Below are 15,513 nucleotides of genomic sequence, written 5' to 3' on the forward strand. Positions count from 1 at the left end.
CCCCGCCTTCGCCCATCAGCAGCCGGGATAGGCTCCGGCACCCCGCGACCCCGAAAGGGACAAAGCGGTCAAGAAGATGGATGGATGAATGAATTATGTCTTTTTTGGCATTAACAAATGCAAAAATGTTGTTCAGCATAAGATAAAATGTGCTTTTAACTGCTAAAAGATCAAACTTTTTACCAAAGTTTTGCTTTGCATATCAAATCTGTTCATTCTGGAGGTAGAGTTGAACAAACAAGACGTCTTCAGGTCAACAGGATGTAAAAACCTACAGAGTTTATCATTTATGTGAACCTAAGACATCAATTTATACATTTAACTCATCTAAACTAAAGAAATGCTAATTAAAACACTGCTGGGTTTTGATATTTTAGTTTGAGGTTGGATCTTGGTAGTCTTAGTTTTCAGGCTTTGTTTATTTGTTTTCTTTAGGTAGTTTTGGTTAAGGAGCTGCTGACTCAGACAGTCGACATGGCTGGATCAGCAGTCTCCATGACTTATTTTATGTTAAAGATCCACCATGTAGAGATAAAAGAGCCATATGTGGATCTGGAGCTGCAGGTTGCTGACTCCTGGTTTATGTTTACCTCATGATGTTTATCTTTTTAAATGTTCTTTATCCTTCGCTGTTTTGTATCAAACATGCTGCTGGTGTGTGCAGTAAAATGTGGTTTCTCTTGTTAAATTCCTTCAGTAGATATTCCATAATATAAACCACAGTGAGCAAGACTTCATGTTCTTCTTTTTTAAGTTATTTCACAATCAAGTCACCGAAACACATGCAGTTTTAAAGAAGAGGACACAATATGGAGCACACTAGGATAGGAGAAAACCCCAGAAGCCACCGACAAAGTCCAGACACAACAGAAGCAAGACAAGTCTCCAGACTGTCATGACGGTCTAACCTCAAACCCAACCGAAGGCCACAGGGAAACAGGCCAGACGTGCTTGGTAACTGCACAGGCAGTTTATAAAGGAACTTCACCATAATGAAAGTTTGTGACAGAATGTTACACAACGTCACTTCTACAAACGTTGTCAGGGTTTGATGCAATCAAAGCTGCAGTGAAAAAAAGAAAGAGCTCTTTAGTTTAAACACTGTAAACATCTACCAGCTCTTTGCTGATGCTTCTGAACCACTGTAGTAAGAGCCTTTCATACGTACCGTAAATAATAAAAAAGAGATGACGAAGGAAGTTGCAGAACATTGAGCCATAAAGGACTTCCCCTCAGAAATGAAACTATTCTTTTTTTCTAAAATAGTTTCCTCTTTCTATGAATTGTTGCTGCTGTGAAACATTTCTTTGCTGTCTCATATATTTTAAGGACAGAACAAGATGGCGGGGCTCAAACTCCAGTCCTAAACCCATGGCTGCTGGGACGTGCGCCCGCCTTTTCCCGTCCATCCATGACTCTTCTCTGGGATGGCTCCGACGTTTACATTTGACTGAGCTCAACCTCAGCCGTCGGTCATTCATGATACCACCATCGGGCGTCATGGAGGGTAGTGGTGAGCTGTTCACATGTTCCCGCTCTGGACACTCCAGTTTCATTTATCTGTCCAAAACATGTTTCATTGTAGGGATTTAACAATCAATCAGTTCTGTAGATCCAACTTGATTACTTGTTTGTTTGTTCACATATTTCAAGGAATAAATAAATACAGAAATCTGGAAATCTGTTCTGTATCAGGTATTAGTGTGAATGTTTAGTAATCATTTGTTTGTTTTGTGGTACATTAAAACTCGATCACACGATCAGTGATTTCAACAATCTTGGTATCAAAACCTTCAGCTCGTTCGGGACATTACTGCTTGTATTTTTGGGATGCATAAACTTTATAGTTTTTGAAATATCTAGCAAAATATGGAAATGAATGAGAAAGTCTTCAAATTTCAAAATTTGAAGTAGATTAACAACAAAACTTGAAATATAATTCAGAGTTTAGCTAGTATTTTAGCAACGAGTTAGCTTTTTTGGCTAATTTAGCATCTACTAGTGTTTTTAAGGATAATTTGGAGTTTAGTTCATATTTAAGCAACACACTAAATATATTTGCAAAATGGGCATGTATTTAGGATTTCAGAGAAATGTTACGCTGTCAGCACTCTTTCATAGCTATTGAAATTTCCAGTCTTTTAGCAAATTTAACATTTTCAGCAAATCCCTTCAGCAACCAAAGTAAGCATTTTCATCAAAAAGCTTCAGCATCTTCAGCGACTACTTTCAGCAAAAAACATTCACACTAGTATTATCACAGGGAATTCAACTCATACAGATATTTCTTATTAATTTTACTGTACATTTTTTTGATTGGTAAACTCTCAATCACACTTTCAGCGATTTCTGCAATCTTAGAGTCAAAACGTTCAGCTCATTAAGGACATTCATGCTTGCACTTTTGTTATTCGTACATTTTACAGTTTTTACAATTTTGCGCATTTTATGCAATTTTTCAGAACCATTAAAAATGCCAGAAATCTTTTCAAATTTCTGTAATTTTTGATAACTCTGCAGTCAAAACATTCAGCATGTTCAGGACATTCATGCTTGTACTATTACTCATTTTTTTGCTGATTTTGTGGGGGGGTGGGGGTGGGGTGCTTTTTTCATGTTATTCAAATTTTTGCATGCATTTGCAGATTATACAAGTTTGATATCAAAACGTTCAGCATGTTCAGGACATTCATGATTGTACTCTTGGTATTCAATCATCTTATGCATCTTTACATTTTTTGCAATTCATATTTTATGCAATGTATGTGATTTTTCAGCCTCATTGAAAATGGATGGAATTTTTTTCTAATTTCTGCATTTTTTTGTAAATTGCACAATCAAAACATTCAGCACATTCAGGACATTCATGTATGAATACATTGGTATTCATACATTTAACGCTTTCTAATTTTATTTGCAATCTTTTTCATAAATTCTTCCAATTCTTTGTGCACTATGAAACCTCTGTAATATTGCTGTCAAAGCATTCAGCAGGTTCAGAACACTGCTGCTGTTACTTTTGGTATTTAGAAATTTTACGCAAATTTTGCAATTTTTTTCTAATTTTCATGATTTTTCAAGAGATTTTTCAAGTTCTTGTGCACTTTCTGCAAATTGCGCAATTTTTGCATCAAAACATTCAGCATATTTAGGACATTATACAGCAATTAAATTTAATTTCTTCAGCATCTTCAGCGACCACATTCAGCAAAAAAGTATTCGCACAAGCATTATCGCAGGTAATGCATCATTATTTGAGTCACACTGGTGGAAGTTTTGGATAAAGTTCTCCTGGATGTATTTTAGATCAATAATTCAGATCCAATCAGATCGTTCAAAATGAACCAAAATTGACAATTAATTGGATTGGCAACCACAAATTACGATCCATCCATCCATTTTCCTGACCGCTTCGTCCCTTTCGGGGTCGCGGGGGTGCCGGAGCCTATCCCGACTACTGAAGGGCGAAGGCGGGGTTCACCCTGGACAGGTCGCCAGTCTGTCGCAGGGCCGCAATCACACACATTCACTCTCACATTCACACCTAGGGGCAATTTAGAGTCACCAATTAACCTATGAAGAATGTTTTTGGATGGTGGGAGGAAGCCGGAGTCCCCGGTGAAAACCCACGCATGCACGGGGAGAACATGCAAACTCCAAATTACGATATGAATTGTTAAAATGAATCGTTACACCCCCTTGCTCTCTGAATTTCGTGCAGGTGTGTGGCCTTGCAATAAGCTGGCAGCCTAATCAGGGTGTGTCCTATGGAGCCCCAAAATGTTAATTAAATAAATAAGTATGACCTCATTCAATCAGAAAATCAAGCAATAAAAATCACAATTTTATGATCTCTTTTAAATATATTTTAAATATTTTTATTAGTTGTTTGTCTGAGTCTCTGTGATCATATTTATTATTTTAATTATGTACATTTTGGGGTTCCGTAGAATCCCACCTTCACCTAACAGTTGCAGGTTGGCTCCAGCATTCCTTTCACATCCACCAAGTAAAAGTAATTTTAGTGTTATGTTTATTTTCTGGAAGTATATACTGTATTATCAGTTTTTAAACAGAAAATAACTTATTGCCGGGTTGTATTTACTGATTTACTTTTGTATTTGTAAAGACAAATTCAGGAGGTATTGTGAGGTCTGCAGTAAATCTGACAAAAGGAGCATCAATTCAAAACTTTTGTGTGCCGGTCTCGAGGGTTGTGTCTGGAAGGACATCTGCTGTGAAACCAAAGACAAATCAATACTGAATCTCCTGGGTTTTTTTTAAAGACAAGAAAGAAAGAGAACAAGGTTATAGATTGGGAGGAGCTTCAAACTGTTTATCATGGTGAGAATCGGGGGATGAGTCGGGTTGATTATGTTGACTATGACAGGATCCAGAGAGGAACTGTGGTTTATGAGGACGTCTGGAGGGACAGAGAAGAGCGTTGGAGATGTTCAGGACATGGATGAGAGCAGGAAGACAGAGATGTTCTATAGGTGAAGCAGAGAAGTTGAAGAAGGAAGTGGGACGGGACTATAGATTCAGCTTTGACCAACTTCTTCTTTGCTGGAAAATCCCCAAAAAACAAAAAATCTTTATTTTGCCTCATCAGTGGATTATAATCTACACTACGGCCTCTGGGCCTTAAACTATTTAGTCTGGGCTGCCAAACTTAAAATAAATTTCATATATTTAATCCCAAATTATGTTTTTTCTCCCTGTTTCCCTGAGGGATGTCAACCCATCACTGTAACTGGCTCTAAAATGAAAACAAAAGCCACAAATTTGAAATAAAAACCTTAAAAAGTTCTGCTTGAAAGTAATTTTCAATCAATTCAAAGCCCCTTTTGACACAGATTTAATGTTTTTTCTTTCTGTTTTGAGGTGGATTACAAAAACACCCAACGCATCTACTTATGGTCCAGCGCCTTCTGTCAAATTTTAGATCTTTTTGTGGTCCACGAGTCTAAAAGGGTTTTTTCTCCCTGCAGTTACGTTCCTTTACCACTAGAGGTCACTAATGTCCTGACCGTCTGTGAACCTGTTTCACTGTCAAACATTTACATCATTTCTTGCAGGACATAAACAGCCACTTTGCGCACAATTTGTGTCTTTTAATCGTATTTTTCTTAAACTGATATTTTCTGGAGAATTTTTAAATATTCGACCTGCAGTACACGGTCTAAAGCTGCATTTTTGTCCACGGCGTTCGGCTGCATGCAGGTCGGACCGAATTCATTTGACTGAATACGAAACTCAAGATATCAGACAAAACACTGATCTCAATCTAACTAAATTTTCTCCGCCCTGACCTAGTCATCTCTGCCGCAGATGGCAGATATCGATAAACATGCGTGCAAAAAAAAAAAAAAAAAGCTGATTAATTCCAGTATTATGAAGCAATGAACACTTCCCGTAAATGTTCGATTTCTCTGAAGATTTAAAATATCAAACGGCTCATCTTTATGTGGTTTTAATTCTTCAGAATGATTGTCCCCGCCAAAAAAACACATTTATTTTTTTATCATAAAAACGACATGGATTCATCAGCCGCCAGGAAAACAGTGAAGCTATATCATACAAAATCTGGCTGTTTAAAATGAACTTCAAAATAAAATCAAACGTTCACTATGATATTTCAGCTGCTTTTATTTTTTATATTTCACTTCCTGCATTTCCACTGTACTTCCTGTTAAAGCTGTGAACTTAATGCAGTCTCGAGAAAGAGCAGAGCGCTAGCTCCCTCTGGTGGTCATAAGTGATAAATTCAAAATGTCTGCTCAGTGTGGTCCTGATGCTGCGGGGATGAGCAGATATGAGAGGCTGCACCATATTTAAAGCGTTCCAACGTCATTTGGAGCTGGCGCAGTCTCTGTGGCGCAATGGAATAGCGCGCTGGACTTCTAATCCAGAGGCTCCGGGTTCGAGTCCCGGCAGAGATGGGTCACTCTGAATGCCACACGGCAGTATTGCGTGTCTTTTTTCGTTTTTGATGTGCGGAATGAGGAAATCCCTGGATGTGTTCTGTAAAGCATCCATGCTTTCTCGTTCTTAAGACACGAGCTCAATTTGATGAAGGACGTATTTCTCTGACACTGTTGTTGGTATTTCATCATGATTTGTATTCTTTTTTGTGAATATAAATAAAATACACTTGAAAGAAAACTTTTTTTTTATCCCAAACACACATCCATTTCGATATTTCTACAGATCACATACAGCATATTTCATTCTACATTTAAGGTGTTCAGTTGGAAAACTGCACATTTTAATCGTTCACATTTATTTTTCACAAAAATATTACAAACCTACAGCATCTGTCAACAAGACTAGCTGATAGTGATCCCATATGCTATTGTGTGAGATGAAATTGCTTGACAGGCAGGTTTCCTGTTCAAGAGAACGCGTGAGAGCAAGAGTGTGCAGCTCCATCAGAGGGATGGACTGTAGAGACCCATGGTGAGGATTCAATGAGCCCTGATGGCTGCAGACCCATCCTCTGAGTCTGTGACAGACAGACATGTGGCCTGGGTCCACTTCTGTGGCTCACTGGTTTGAAGTCAGTTTATCATGATCACATAAAGCATGTAATCAGTTCTGAAAAGCCCAAGATGCCATTAGAGAGGAAAATGGACGGAACAGATGACTGTGGGGTTTAAATAAATGATCCATATAGAAATTTAAACATAAAATATCATCATCCATCCATTTAGATCAAAAGGGAAAAAATGAAGAAACAAAAACAAGAAAGAATCAAACAGACCTTAGATTGCTGGCAGAACAGGATAAACATTTATTAAACATTCTAAAATTATTTTTTAAACTTTAAAACTGTAACTTTTTAACATAATTATGAATAATAAAAAGGCAGGAATATTATTCTAGAATAAATCAGCTTAAACCTTAAATAAGTTTCAATATTTTACTCTCCATAAAAATATTAATATTTAATGTTAATATTTTTTGTCAAAATTATAAAAGTTAGAAATGAGCACAAAATAACATCGGGTCATCAATAACAATAAAATAAAATAATCTGGAGGGCTGGATAGAATTACCTGAGGTTGACACACATTTTATTTAGAGTTTAAAATGTGTCCTTTTTGTCCATCCCAAGGATTATTTGACCTACAACAACATTAAAAAAAAAAAAGGTCATTCTTGAGTTTGCAAAAAATGTAATATTTTTTCATTTTGGCTGTCAAACTTGGAGAATATCTTTTAGTGAAACTGAGGTGGACTTTTGTATATGTTATGACCTGCTTCTATTACTGGGCGAGATGAGGAGCCACCCTGTTCCTTCTTCACACAGCATCAACCCTCCAGACCTACTTTAAAGTCCCGTTATGACGTTTAGTTTATTTGTTACAGGTCTATGTACAAGTCCATCAATGTCACAACATCTGCAGTCCACCACTAACAAAACACACAAATAACAAACACAAACAGAGACATGGAATACGTGTGAGTATGTTTTAATTCTCATACATTTCTCCCATGGCAGCCTGTCTTGGGAAGCACCATGTGAGTGTGGGGTGCCGCTCAAGCTGGAACCGCCACTGGACCAGAGTTGGATCAGGGAGGGAGAAAAAAGGGGGCAGGGCTATGATGCTGCTGACGTCAAAGAGAGAGAGAGGGAGAGGGATACTCTGTTAATGAGAATATGACGTCAAGCCAGAGTTAGCCAGTACAACACCGGAAGTAAAGCTTCACTACATTCGGTATTTTTTTTCACTTAAAAAGATGTTGTTTTTTTTATCATTGATTGAGCTTCCGCTAATCCCTCTAAGACAGTAGTGTTTATTTTTTTCTTAAACCATCAACCATATTCTTAATCTAATTTAAAAAAATAAAGACTTTATCTTTTAATCAAATGTGATTATATCATTTTTATATAGATGTAGTAACTACTAAAACAATGTAATACAAAAATATTGTAAGTGGTGCTATAAGAAGAAAGATACTTTTTATTTTTTTCAGCGTCAGCTCTTATTTTGAAAGTTCAGAGCGGAACTGTGGCACTCGTGTCCGCGTGCTTTCCTGTTCAGAGTGTAGTAGAAAACGGAGCGGGGAGCAAAGAAAGAGGCAGATTGAGGGAAAAAAGCAGTGAAATGGTGTAAAGTGGCGCGCGCGCAGCCCGGCAGAGGGGATAAAGGCGGAGGATTACGTCTGTGTGTCAAATTACTGTCAGAGTCAGAGAAGTCCCGCTTTTTCATGCGGTCCTCACGGAGCTCTGAGCCAATAACGGACTCGGCTGAACCATGCAGAGACTGCTGCTCCTCAGTCTGGTGTTCACCTTCCAAACCGGTAAGCTCCGCTCTGCTCCGAGGCGGGCTCCCAGCATTCCCATGCACGCCGCAGCGATAGATCACCATTGATGCGCGTGCACGCATGTCACCGCGCGTGCTCGCGCAGCACTGGACCGTCACCCTTTTTAATTTTACAGTGTTTGTTACTGTGCGCATGCCCGTCTCTGTGTGGTGTCGTTATTCTTTGGGGATGCGCGTGCACGGCACGTGATGGGAATGACAGTGATTGACCGGCGCTGCTCTGCATGCCAGCAGACCCCCCCTCCTCCTTGTCCTACCTGTGTCCTCACCCGCAGCTCATTTTCAGTCAGCCCCCCCCTCTGTACCTGTGGGGTCGCAGGTAGGCTATTGGCTTATGCTAATCACAGTTGCTAGGAGACAGGAGGCTGGAGGAAGAGGAGGAGAGGATGCTACCTGTTCCACAGAGGTGTATCTTTGTGTGGCTGCAGACACGTTAAACCCCACCTTACCCCCCTCACCTTGGCGTAACCGTGAGCGCGCACCCGCCATCCTGCCCGCCGACCACTCCATCATAGGTTGGGGGGGGGGGCGTGTTTGGGGAAGGTATAGAAAAGGATGATGTCACCATGTCTGCCAGGCTTTGTGTCGGTGTTCTGAGCTCGCACCCACCCAGCGAAGGGTCCACACACCTTTTCCTCCACTAACAAATCCCAGGATGTGACGCCTGTCTTTGGTGCTGTGTCCGTCACACAGACAAAGCCTGTTTACATGTGTCCCATTGTCTTTGGTAGTGCTGTCACAACTGTATAATCCTTTAGTGCTCCCGTGCTGCGCTGTCAAACACAGATATTTGCTCTCAAAGGCTTTCCTAAGAAAAGATTAGCGGGCTGAAAGTGGGGCTGATTTTGCTCCATAAGATTTAAAATGATGTAACGTTGGTACTCGGAAGGCTAACTCAGACAGATGTGAGGCTCTTATCACCTTGTTTTGCCTCCACGCTGCCTTTTAAGGTAAAACTATGTGTCACTGCAAGTGATTGGATGTTCACCAGTCAAGACGGTAATTAGCTTCAGTTTTCAGAATGTCTCCCGTTATGAAAAGTCAATAGTACAGATGCGGCTTTAACTAATTATTGTGCTAGCAGAAGCTTAGCAAACATTGATTTTTGCATTCTAGGATTGTATCTACTCACAGGTCCACCATTTACGTTGCTGCTTGATGTTACTGCATAATCAATGGCAGAAAACCTGCTCCTTTAACTCACTAATGAGAGTTAGAGGAGCAGTACTGGACTTACCCCTACAGGCAGACCCTCTTCTGTAGTGCTGACTGGCACAAAGGCTCCAGTGCAGGTGTGACTGTTTATTGGCCTCTGTCCTTTAGTGCAGATCTGGGCTGTGAACCGGTCCTACTGCCAGCAACATTGACAGTACATGAGACCTGGGCTGAGTGACCCCTCTTCCCTAGCGTTCCAAACAGGAAGTACCTGGTGGCACCAAGAAGTCAGAGACTTTACTCTAAAAGTCTATGACTATGACTTCTTTAAAGAAGTCATAGACTTCTCTATAGAAATCATAGTCATAGACTTCTATAGAGGAGTTTTAGTCATATACTGTAGTTCTATAGAGAAGTCTATGACTATGACTTCAATAGAGTAGTCTATAACTTCTTTAGAGAAGTCTATGACTTCCATTTGTCAGAATAACTGTTCTTGCTCTGATGCCTTTATTTAACATCTTCATGCTTCATTGTTCAAAATATTATTTCTTTATTGCAAGTTATTTTAGCTATAAACTGGCCAATCAGATGTCTTAGTCAAAGTAGGTGGAGCCTGCTGGTCCCCATGTCCAGTGTTCAAAACGTTTGACAGATTTATTTTTGGTTCATTATTAGGAGTGTGTACTAGGGGTGAACCAAAATATTAATATTGCGATATATCGCGACATTTCGTCCTGCGATTGATTCTTGATGGGTTCTCACCAAGTATTGATATTTTATTTTCGTTTGAAGAGGCAGTAAAGCGTTATATCTGTCAACCTTTGGTGAGACATTCCTTTGGAGGTAGATAGAGGGCGTGTGTTGCAACAATGTACCTGGCAGCTACTTAAATAATTGAAAGGGCAGAAAATCCTAAAAAAAATGTCTTCTTCTATATATTGTGAGTTATTAGAGATTATTTCTACCAACTATCACAGTATCACGATATCATGAACCATGCACCGTGTGTTGTATCGTATCGTGAGGTGCTCACTCCTGATTGGTGACAGCTGTTGCCATTGAAATGTTGACTCAGACCGACTCGGACCAATTATCGCACACTAACAATATCTGGTTCAAACATGGCAACCAAGAAAAACGACATCTGAATTGACTGTTTTGTTGGAGCTGGGAGTAAACCATTTTCCATGGATGACGTCGCACTCACTCAGTCCAATTCTTGGCTACAGTCAACGGCCAGCACCGTTGTGCATGTACACCACATACCCTCCCTGCTTTGTCATGAGTAAAGAATCTTCCTCATGTTGGAGCACATAGAAAGAGGGGTTTCCTCTGTTTAGTTCTTGTTAAACCGCTGGTTTCATTCTTTATTAAAACAACCAGTTTCAAATCCTGAATGTTCTGCTCCTGACTCATATATTTACAGCAGAGCTGAAGGCTTTATGGCTTCTTCGAGGAGCAGAAACTCAAGAGCTGAGGTTGGGTAACAAGAGCCTCTCTCCAGAGAATGACTGATAAATTCAAACCCTCAACTTTTTTGGTGTATCTGTCAAAAGACCATCAAATGAGAAGAGGTTAACCTCAGCAGTAGAAACTTCTGTTATTCTTGAAAGAAATACATGCCACCTCAGTCTATTTAAGTTTCCTAGTCGATCTTCTTCCTATAGGAGTATTTATAGGGTTTGAAAACCACTGCGCCATAGATTCATGTTACGAACCGTTTGCGGTGCTAAACTGAACCTCTTCCAGCTCGGAGTGTAGATCCAGAGTGACACATGTAGTGAGGCAGAAGCCTGTTTTTGATTTAAATACGAGCGAGTGAACGAGCGAGATGCTGCTCTTCAGCAGCCCACTGTTAATATGTGAATTCAGGTCATGGTTTTTATGGTATTTCAATGGAGCCTGTTTCCAGAAAAGCCTCTCTAATTGACATTAGGGACCGAAAGTAATCAGTGAACATGACCTAAGGCTGCACGTAGGCATGGATTCTGTCATCATGTAATGTACATCTCTGACCGTTGTCCCCTACTGGGCTCCATTCAGCTGAGGAAAATGTGGCTTGGCTGTCCTGGCGGGTGTTTGTCAGCGTGTGACATGTTGGCTGCTTCCCGGAGCTGAAGTGTTTGTTTAAGGGCATTCCTTCAAACTTCAAACAAGTTTTCTGCTTCTGAACAGCTGCCTGATGCATTCAGGTGATTCCGGATAAACCTCAAAGAGGCGTTTAGGTCGATTTTGCAGTGTCAGACTTGTGGTGCTAATCAGATCATTCAAAAGGGTTTTCCTTGGGCATGCTCTGTGGGTGTGCAACAGCCGCGCTGCAGAGGTAGAGTGGTAAACCTCTGATCAGAAAGTTGCAGGTTAAGCATCCATGTGTTGAAGTGTCCTTGGGCAAGACACCAAACCCCAACCTATAAGCATGGTTATAGGTTGGGATCAGTGTGTGAACATACACCAAGCATACAGCTTATGGATTCAAAGGAGGTGTTAACCCTTTAACACCAGAGTTTTAGCTCCAGTCTTGACATTCTTTTGACTACCGTAACTCTTCAGCTGCTTTCACAATTATCGTTATTCCAGTAGATACGGATGCAGAGAAAATGATCCTTGTGCTGATTTGCAACCTTTACACAGGGGTCTCAAACTGGCCTCTCACTTGATATTTTGTAGCCCCCGCCTTAATTGTGAAAGTTCAATGTCTACTAAGCAATATCTTCTGCATGTCCAATCTTCTTTGATGATAGCTTTGTATTTGCTTTGTGATGTTTCAACTTTATGTTTAAAACTTTGCATTCGTTATTGTCGTTGGATCTGGTTGTCAGAAAAGTCCATAGCAACAGTTGCTAGCGTCGTTAGCTCCCGTCATTTTACTGGACACGCAGAAGATATTGCTTAGTAGTACATAGACATGAACAAATGTTCTATAAACTTTAGTAAACAAAGACGACGGACAAAAGACATAGACAGTGGACGCAATTCATTTCACGGCCCAGCCCCTCAGCCAGACTCTGACTTCGCACCAGAATCATATGGGGTGGCTGTGGTGCAGCAGTAGGGCAGTCGACTCCTGATCGGAAGCGAGCGGGTTCGACTCCCGCCTTGCCTGTGTCCTTGGGCAAGACACTGAACCCCGAATTGCCTCTGGTGGGAGGTTGGCGCCAGTGTTCAGCAGCGGAGTCACCGCCAGTGTTCAGCAGCGGAGTCACCACCAGTGTATGAATGTGTGTGTGAATGGGTGAATGGGTCTGTGACTGTAAAGCGCTTTGGGTCCTCGAAGGAGGGTAGAAAGCGCTATACAAGTATACGCCATTTACCATTTCAGTGGCCTCAAGGGAAATTCAGTTTGAGACCCCTGCTTTACAGTATTGGTAGAAGGATGCTGAGTCTAGAGCTGCCAGGAAAGAGGTCTAGAGGAGGGATAGGCAACCCCAGACCCCGAGGGCTGCAGTGGCTGCATGATTTCCAGATATACCTGCCCTACTCATGACTGATCACCTGCTTCAGATTTGTCCAGGCAATTAGGACGTGCCAGAGCAGGGGATGTTGGAAAACATGCAGGATTCGACGCCTCGACGCCTAGAGTTTTCTATCCCTGGTCTAGAGGAACACCACAGAGGAGGTTTATGGATGAAGTGAAGGAAGATATGAAGGTACCTGGTGTTAGAGGAGAGGATGGAGAAGACAGATGACAGATGGAGGAAGATGATTCGCTATGGTGACTCTTAACGAGAAAAGCCGAAAAGCAAAGACGATAGTAAAGTGTTTACGTTGTTCTGTCGTTCATGTTGATCACGTAAACGGTCAAAGAGTTAGGTCGAAGAGTGTGTTATTTAGATGTCGGCGGCGACATCTCTGGTGGTAAAGGGTTAACTGATGGAACCGTTACAGCATGTGTCAAAGTTAAGGCCCTAGGGCCAGATCCAGCCCTCTGGGTGATTAAAAACCAGCACTCCAGATCATTTTATTTTATTGTCATTATTGGCCTGATGTTATCTTGCGCTTATATTTAACTTGTATAATTTTGACAAAATATTTTTTGGAGGGTAAAATATTGAAGGTTATTTAAGGTTTAAGTTGATTTATTCTGGAATAATATTCCTGACATTTTATTATTCATAATTATGTTAAAAGCCGAAAGGAAAAGAAGAAGAAGAAGATGTTAAAAAGTGACGGTTTTAAAGTTTTAAAAATTTGGATTCTGATAGCTTTTTGGACTATTTAGGCATTTACTAAGATTTTTTTCAGTTGTTTTGGAGTTTAGCTAAAATTTCAGCAACATGCTAGCTGTTTTGGGTAATTGAGGCTCTTTTTTTTTTTTTTCTTTTAGGCTGTTTTAAAATGTACATACTAGCTGTTTTGGCTAATTTAGCCTTTTTTTAGTTTTTTAGGCTATTTTGAAGTTTAGCTATTTTTCCAGCTACGAATTAGCTGTTTTGACTAACTTAGGTTTTTTTTTTTTTTTTGGCTAATTTGGCATTTAACTTATATTTTAGCCGACTATCAGCTTCAGCGTTTTTAGCAATCAATTTCAGCATCTTCAGCGGTCAAATTCAGCTTACAGCATTCACACTAGCATTATTGCAGGTAATGCTATATATCTAGATCATAATTACCTGAAAAAGTTATGGTTTTAAGTTTTTAAAAACGTAGTTTTGGAGTGTTCAATAAATGTTTATCCTGTTCGACCCGTGACTTAAGGTGTGTTTTGGATTTTGGCCCCTTTTGTAATTGAGTTTGCCACCCCTGGGTTACAGAAAGAGGAAAGGGGACAAGAGAACTGAGAGGAACATTTTCCTCCATCTTTCTAAATCTTTTTGCTGTCCGAAACTCCAGATTTTCCTGGAAAAGTTTGAGGTTCCACGTGGGAATGGGTGTAAAAGTATGATTCTGGGAAACTTGATCAAGAGAAAGTTAGGAGTGAACGATGAAGAGATCCTGTGGAGAGAAAGGGGACTGTTTTTTTAGGCCCACTGTCCCTTGCGAGGGTCAGTCAGGCGTTCGCTGGTCCCGGACAGTTCAAAGGCATCATCTATTTGGGAATTGTTCTTCATCAGACGCCGAGCTCGTTCCCCCGTTCGCCTCCTCGTCCAGCTTCATTACCGTTAATTGGCGGGGCTGTTAACTTTCGTTCTCACTTCTGTGAGTCTCTCCATAGCAGAGCCTTTCTCTGCTTACCAAACTGCATTCTTTCTCCCTCTTTGTCCCCTCCTGGACACCCCCCCCCCACACCACCACCATCACTTCTTCTCTTTCCATACCCCTTCCTCTCTCTGCAGCTCTCTAATAAGTTCCAGATGTGGTTCTCGCATTCCTCTGGTCGTTGGAGAGAAGAGGAGGGGGCCGCCGGAGAGGCTGCATGGGTTTTTTAGGGGGGAGGGGACATGAGGAGAGGCACATGAATTAAAACATGGAGTACATAATGAAGAGTCTGTGACACGCGTGTGCTGGAGAACATGCGGCGGTGGGGGGAGCATGTCAGGCTTTTGTGAAACGCCGATCGTCCGGTAACCTCAACAGTTTTGCGACATTGTCCTCCTCCTGCTGTTCTCCCCCTCTCCTCCTCCTCCTCGCCCCCTTCTTCTGCAGGAATGTGGCCGGCGCTGATGATGTCACTTCATTTCTGCGCTCTCCCTGTTTCTGCCCCTGAGCAGGGACAGGGCTCAGACAGACTTCTGGCTTGCTCCATCCATCTTGCGTTTATGATAATACCATTAGGGTCAACTAAACCGGTTAAGACGGCGGCACAGTGCTCCGCGTGCCCTCGCCCGGCATTCTAACAGTCTGCAGGCCAAATGGCTGTGGTCTACAAATAACGAGTAGCTATCTCTTAGTGGTAATAATCGTCAATGATCCTCAAGCGGGGTCATTAAAACAATACCGTGCAGTTGTTTTCCCAGCGACTGCAGCTGTGAGGTTAATGCTTTAAGCTGGAGGCAAACCTCATCGAAGTCTGTTCAAAACACAGATGAGCCTCATTTCCATTGGTCTGTTTGAAGAAACCTCAAACTGATCAAACTGGAACCCAAAG

General features: G+C 41.1%; 1 protein-coding gene and 1 non-coding gene across 3 annotated transcripts in view; both read left to right on the top strand.

The window, feature by feature from the left end:
• Nucleotides 1–5,868: 5,868 nt before the first annotated feature.
• On the top strand, nucleotides 5,869–5,942 carry trnar-ucu. The gene has a single exon. It is a non-coding gene; the product is annotated as a tRNA-Arg (tRNA).
• Nucleotides 5,943–8,004: 2,062 nt separating this feature from the next.
• kirrel1a (kirre like nephrin family adhesion molecule 1a) overlaps nucleotides 8,005–15,513 on the top strand; it is a 46,733-nt gene continuing 39,224 nt past the window's right edge. The window contains exon 1 of one of the 2 annotated variants that reach the window (XM_024288266.2): nucleotides 8,005–8,307. In XM_024288266.2, coding sequence (XP_024144034.1) covers nucleotides 8,262–8,307 — 46 coding nt within the window. In that variant the 5' untranslated portion in view covers nucleotides 8,005–8,261. The remainder of the gene's footprint in view (nucleotides 8,308–15,513) is intronic. The other variant, XM_024288267.2, reaches the window with a different exon arrangement.

Source organism: Oryzias melastigma, linkage group LG18, assembly GCF_002922805.2.
Source record: "Oryzias melastigma strain HK-1 linkage group LG18, ASM292280v2, whole genome shotgun sequence".
Classification (NCBI taxonomy): domain Eukaryota; kingdom Metazoa; phylum Chordata; class Actinopteri; order Beloniformes; family Adrianichthyidae; genus Oryzias; species Oryzias melastigma.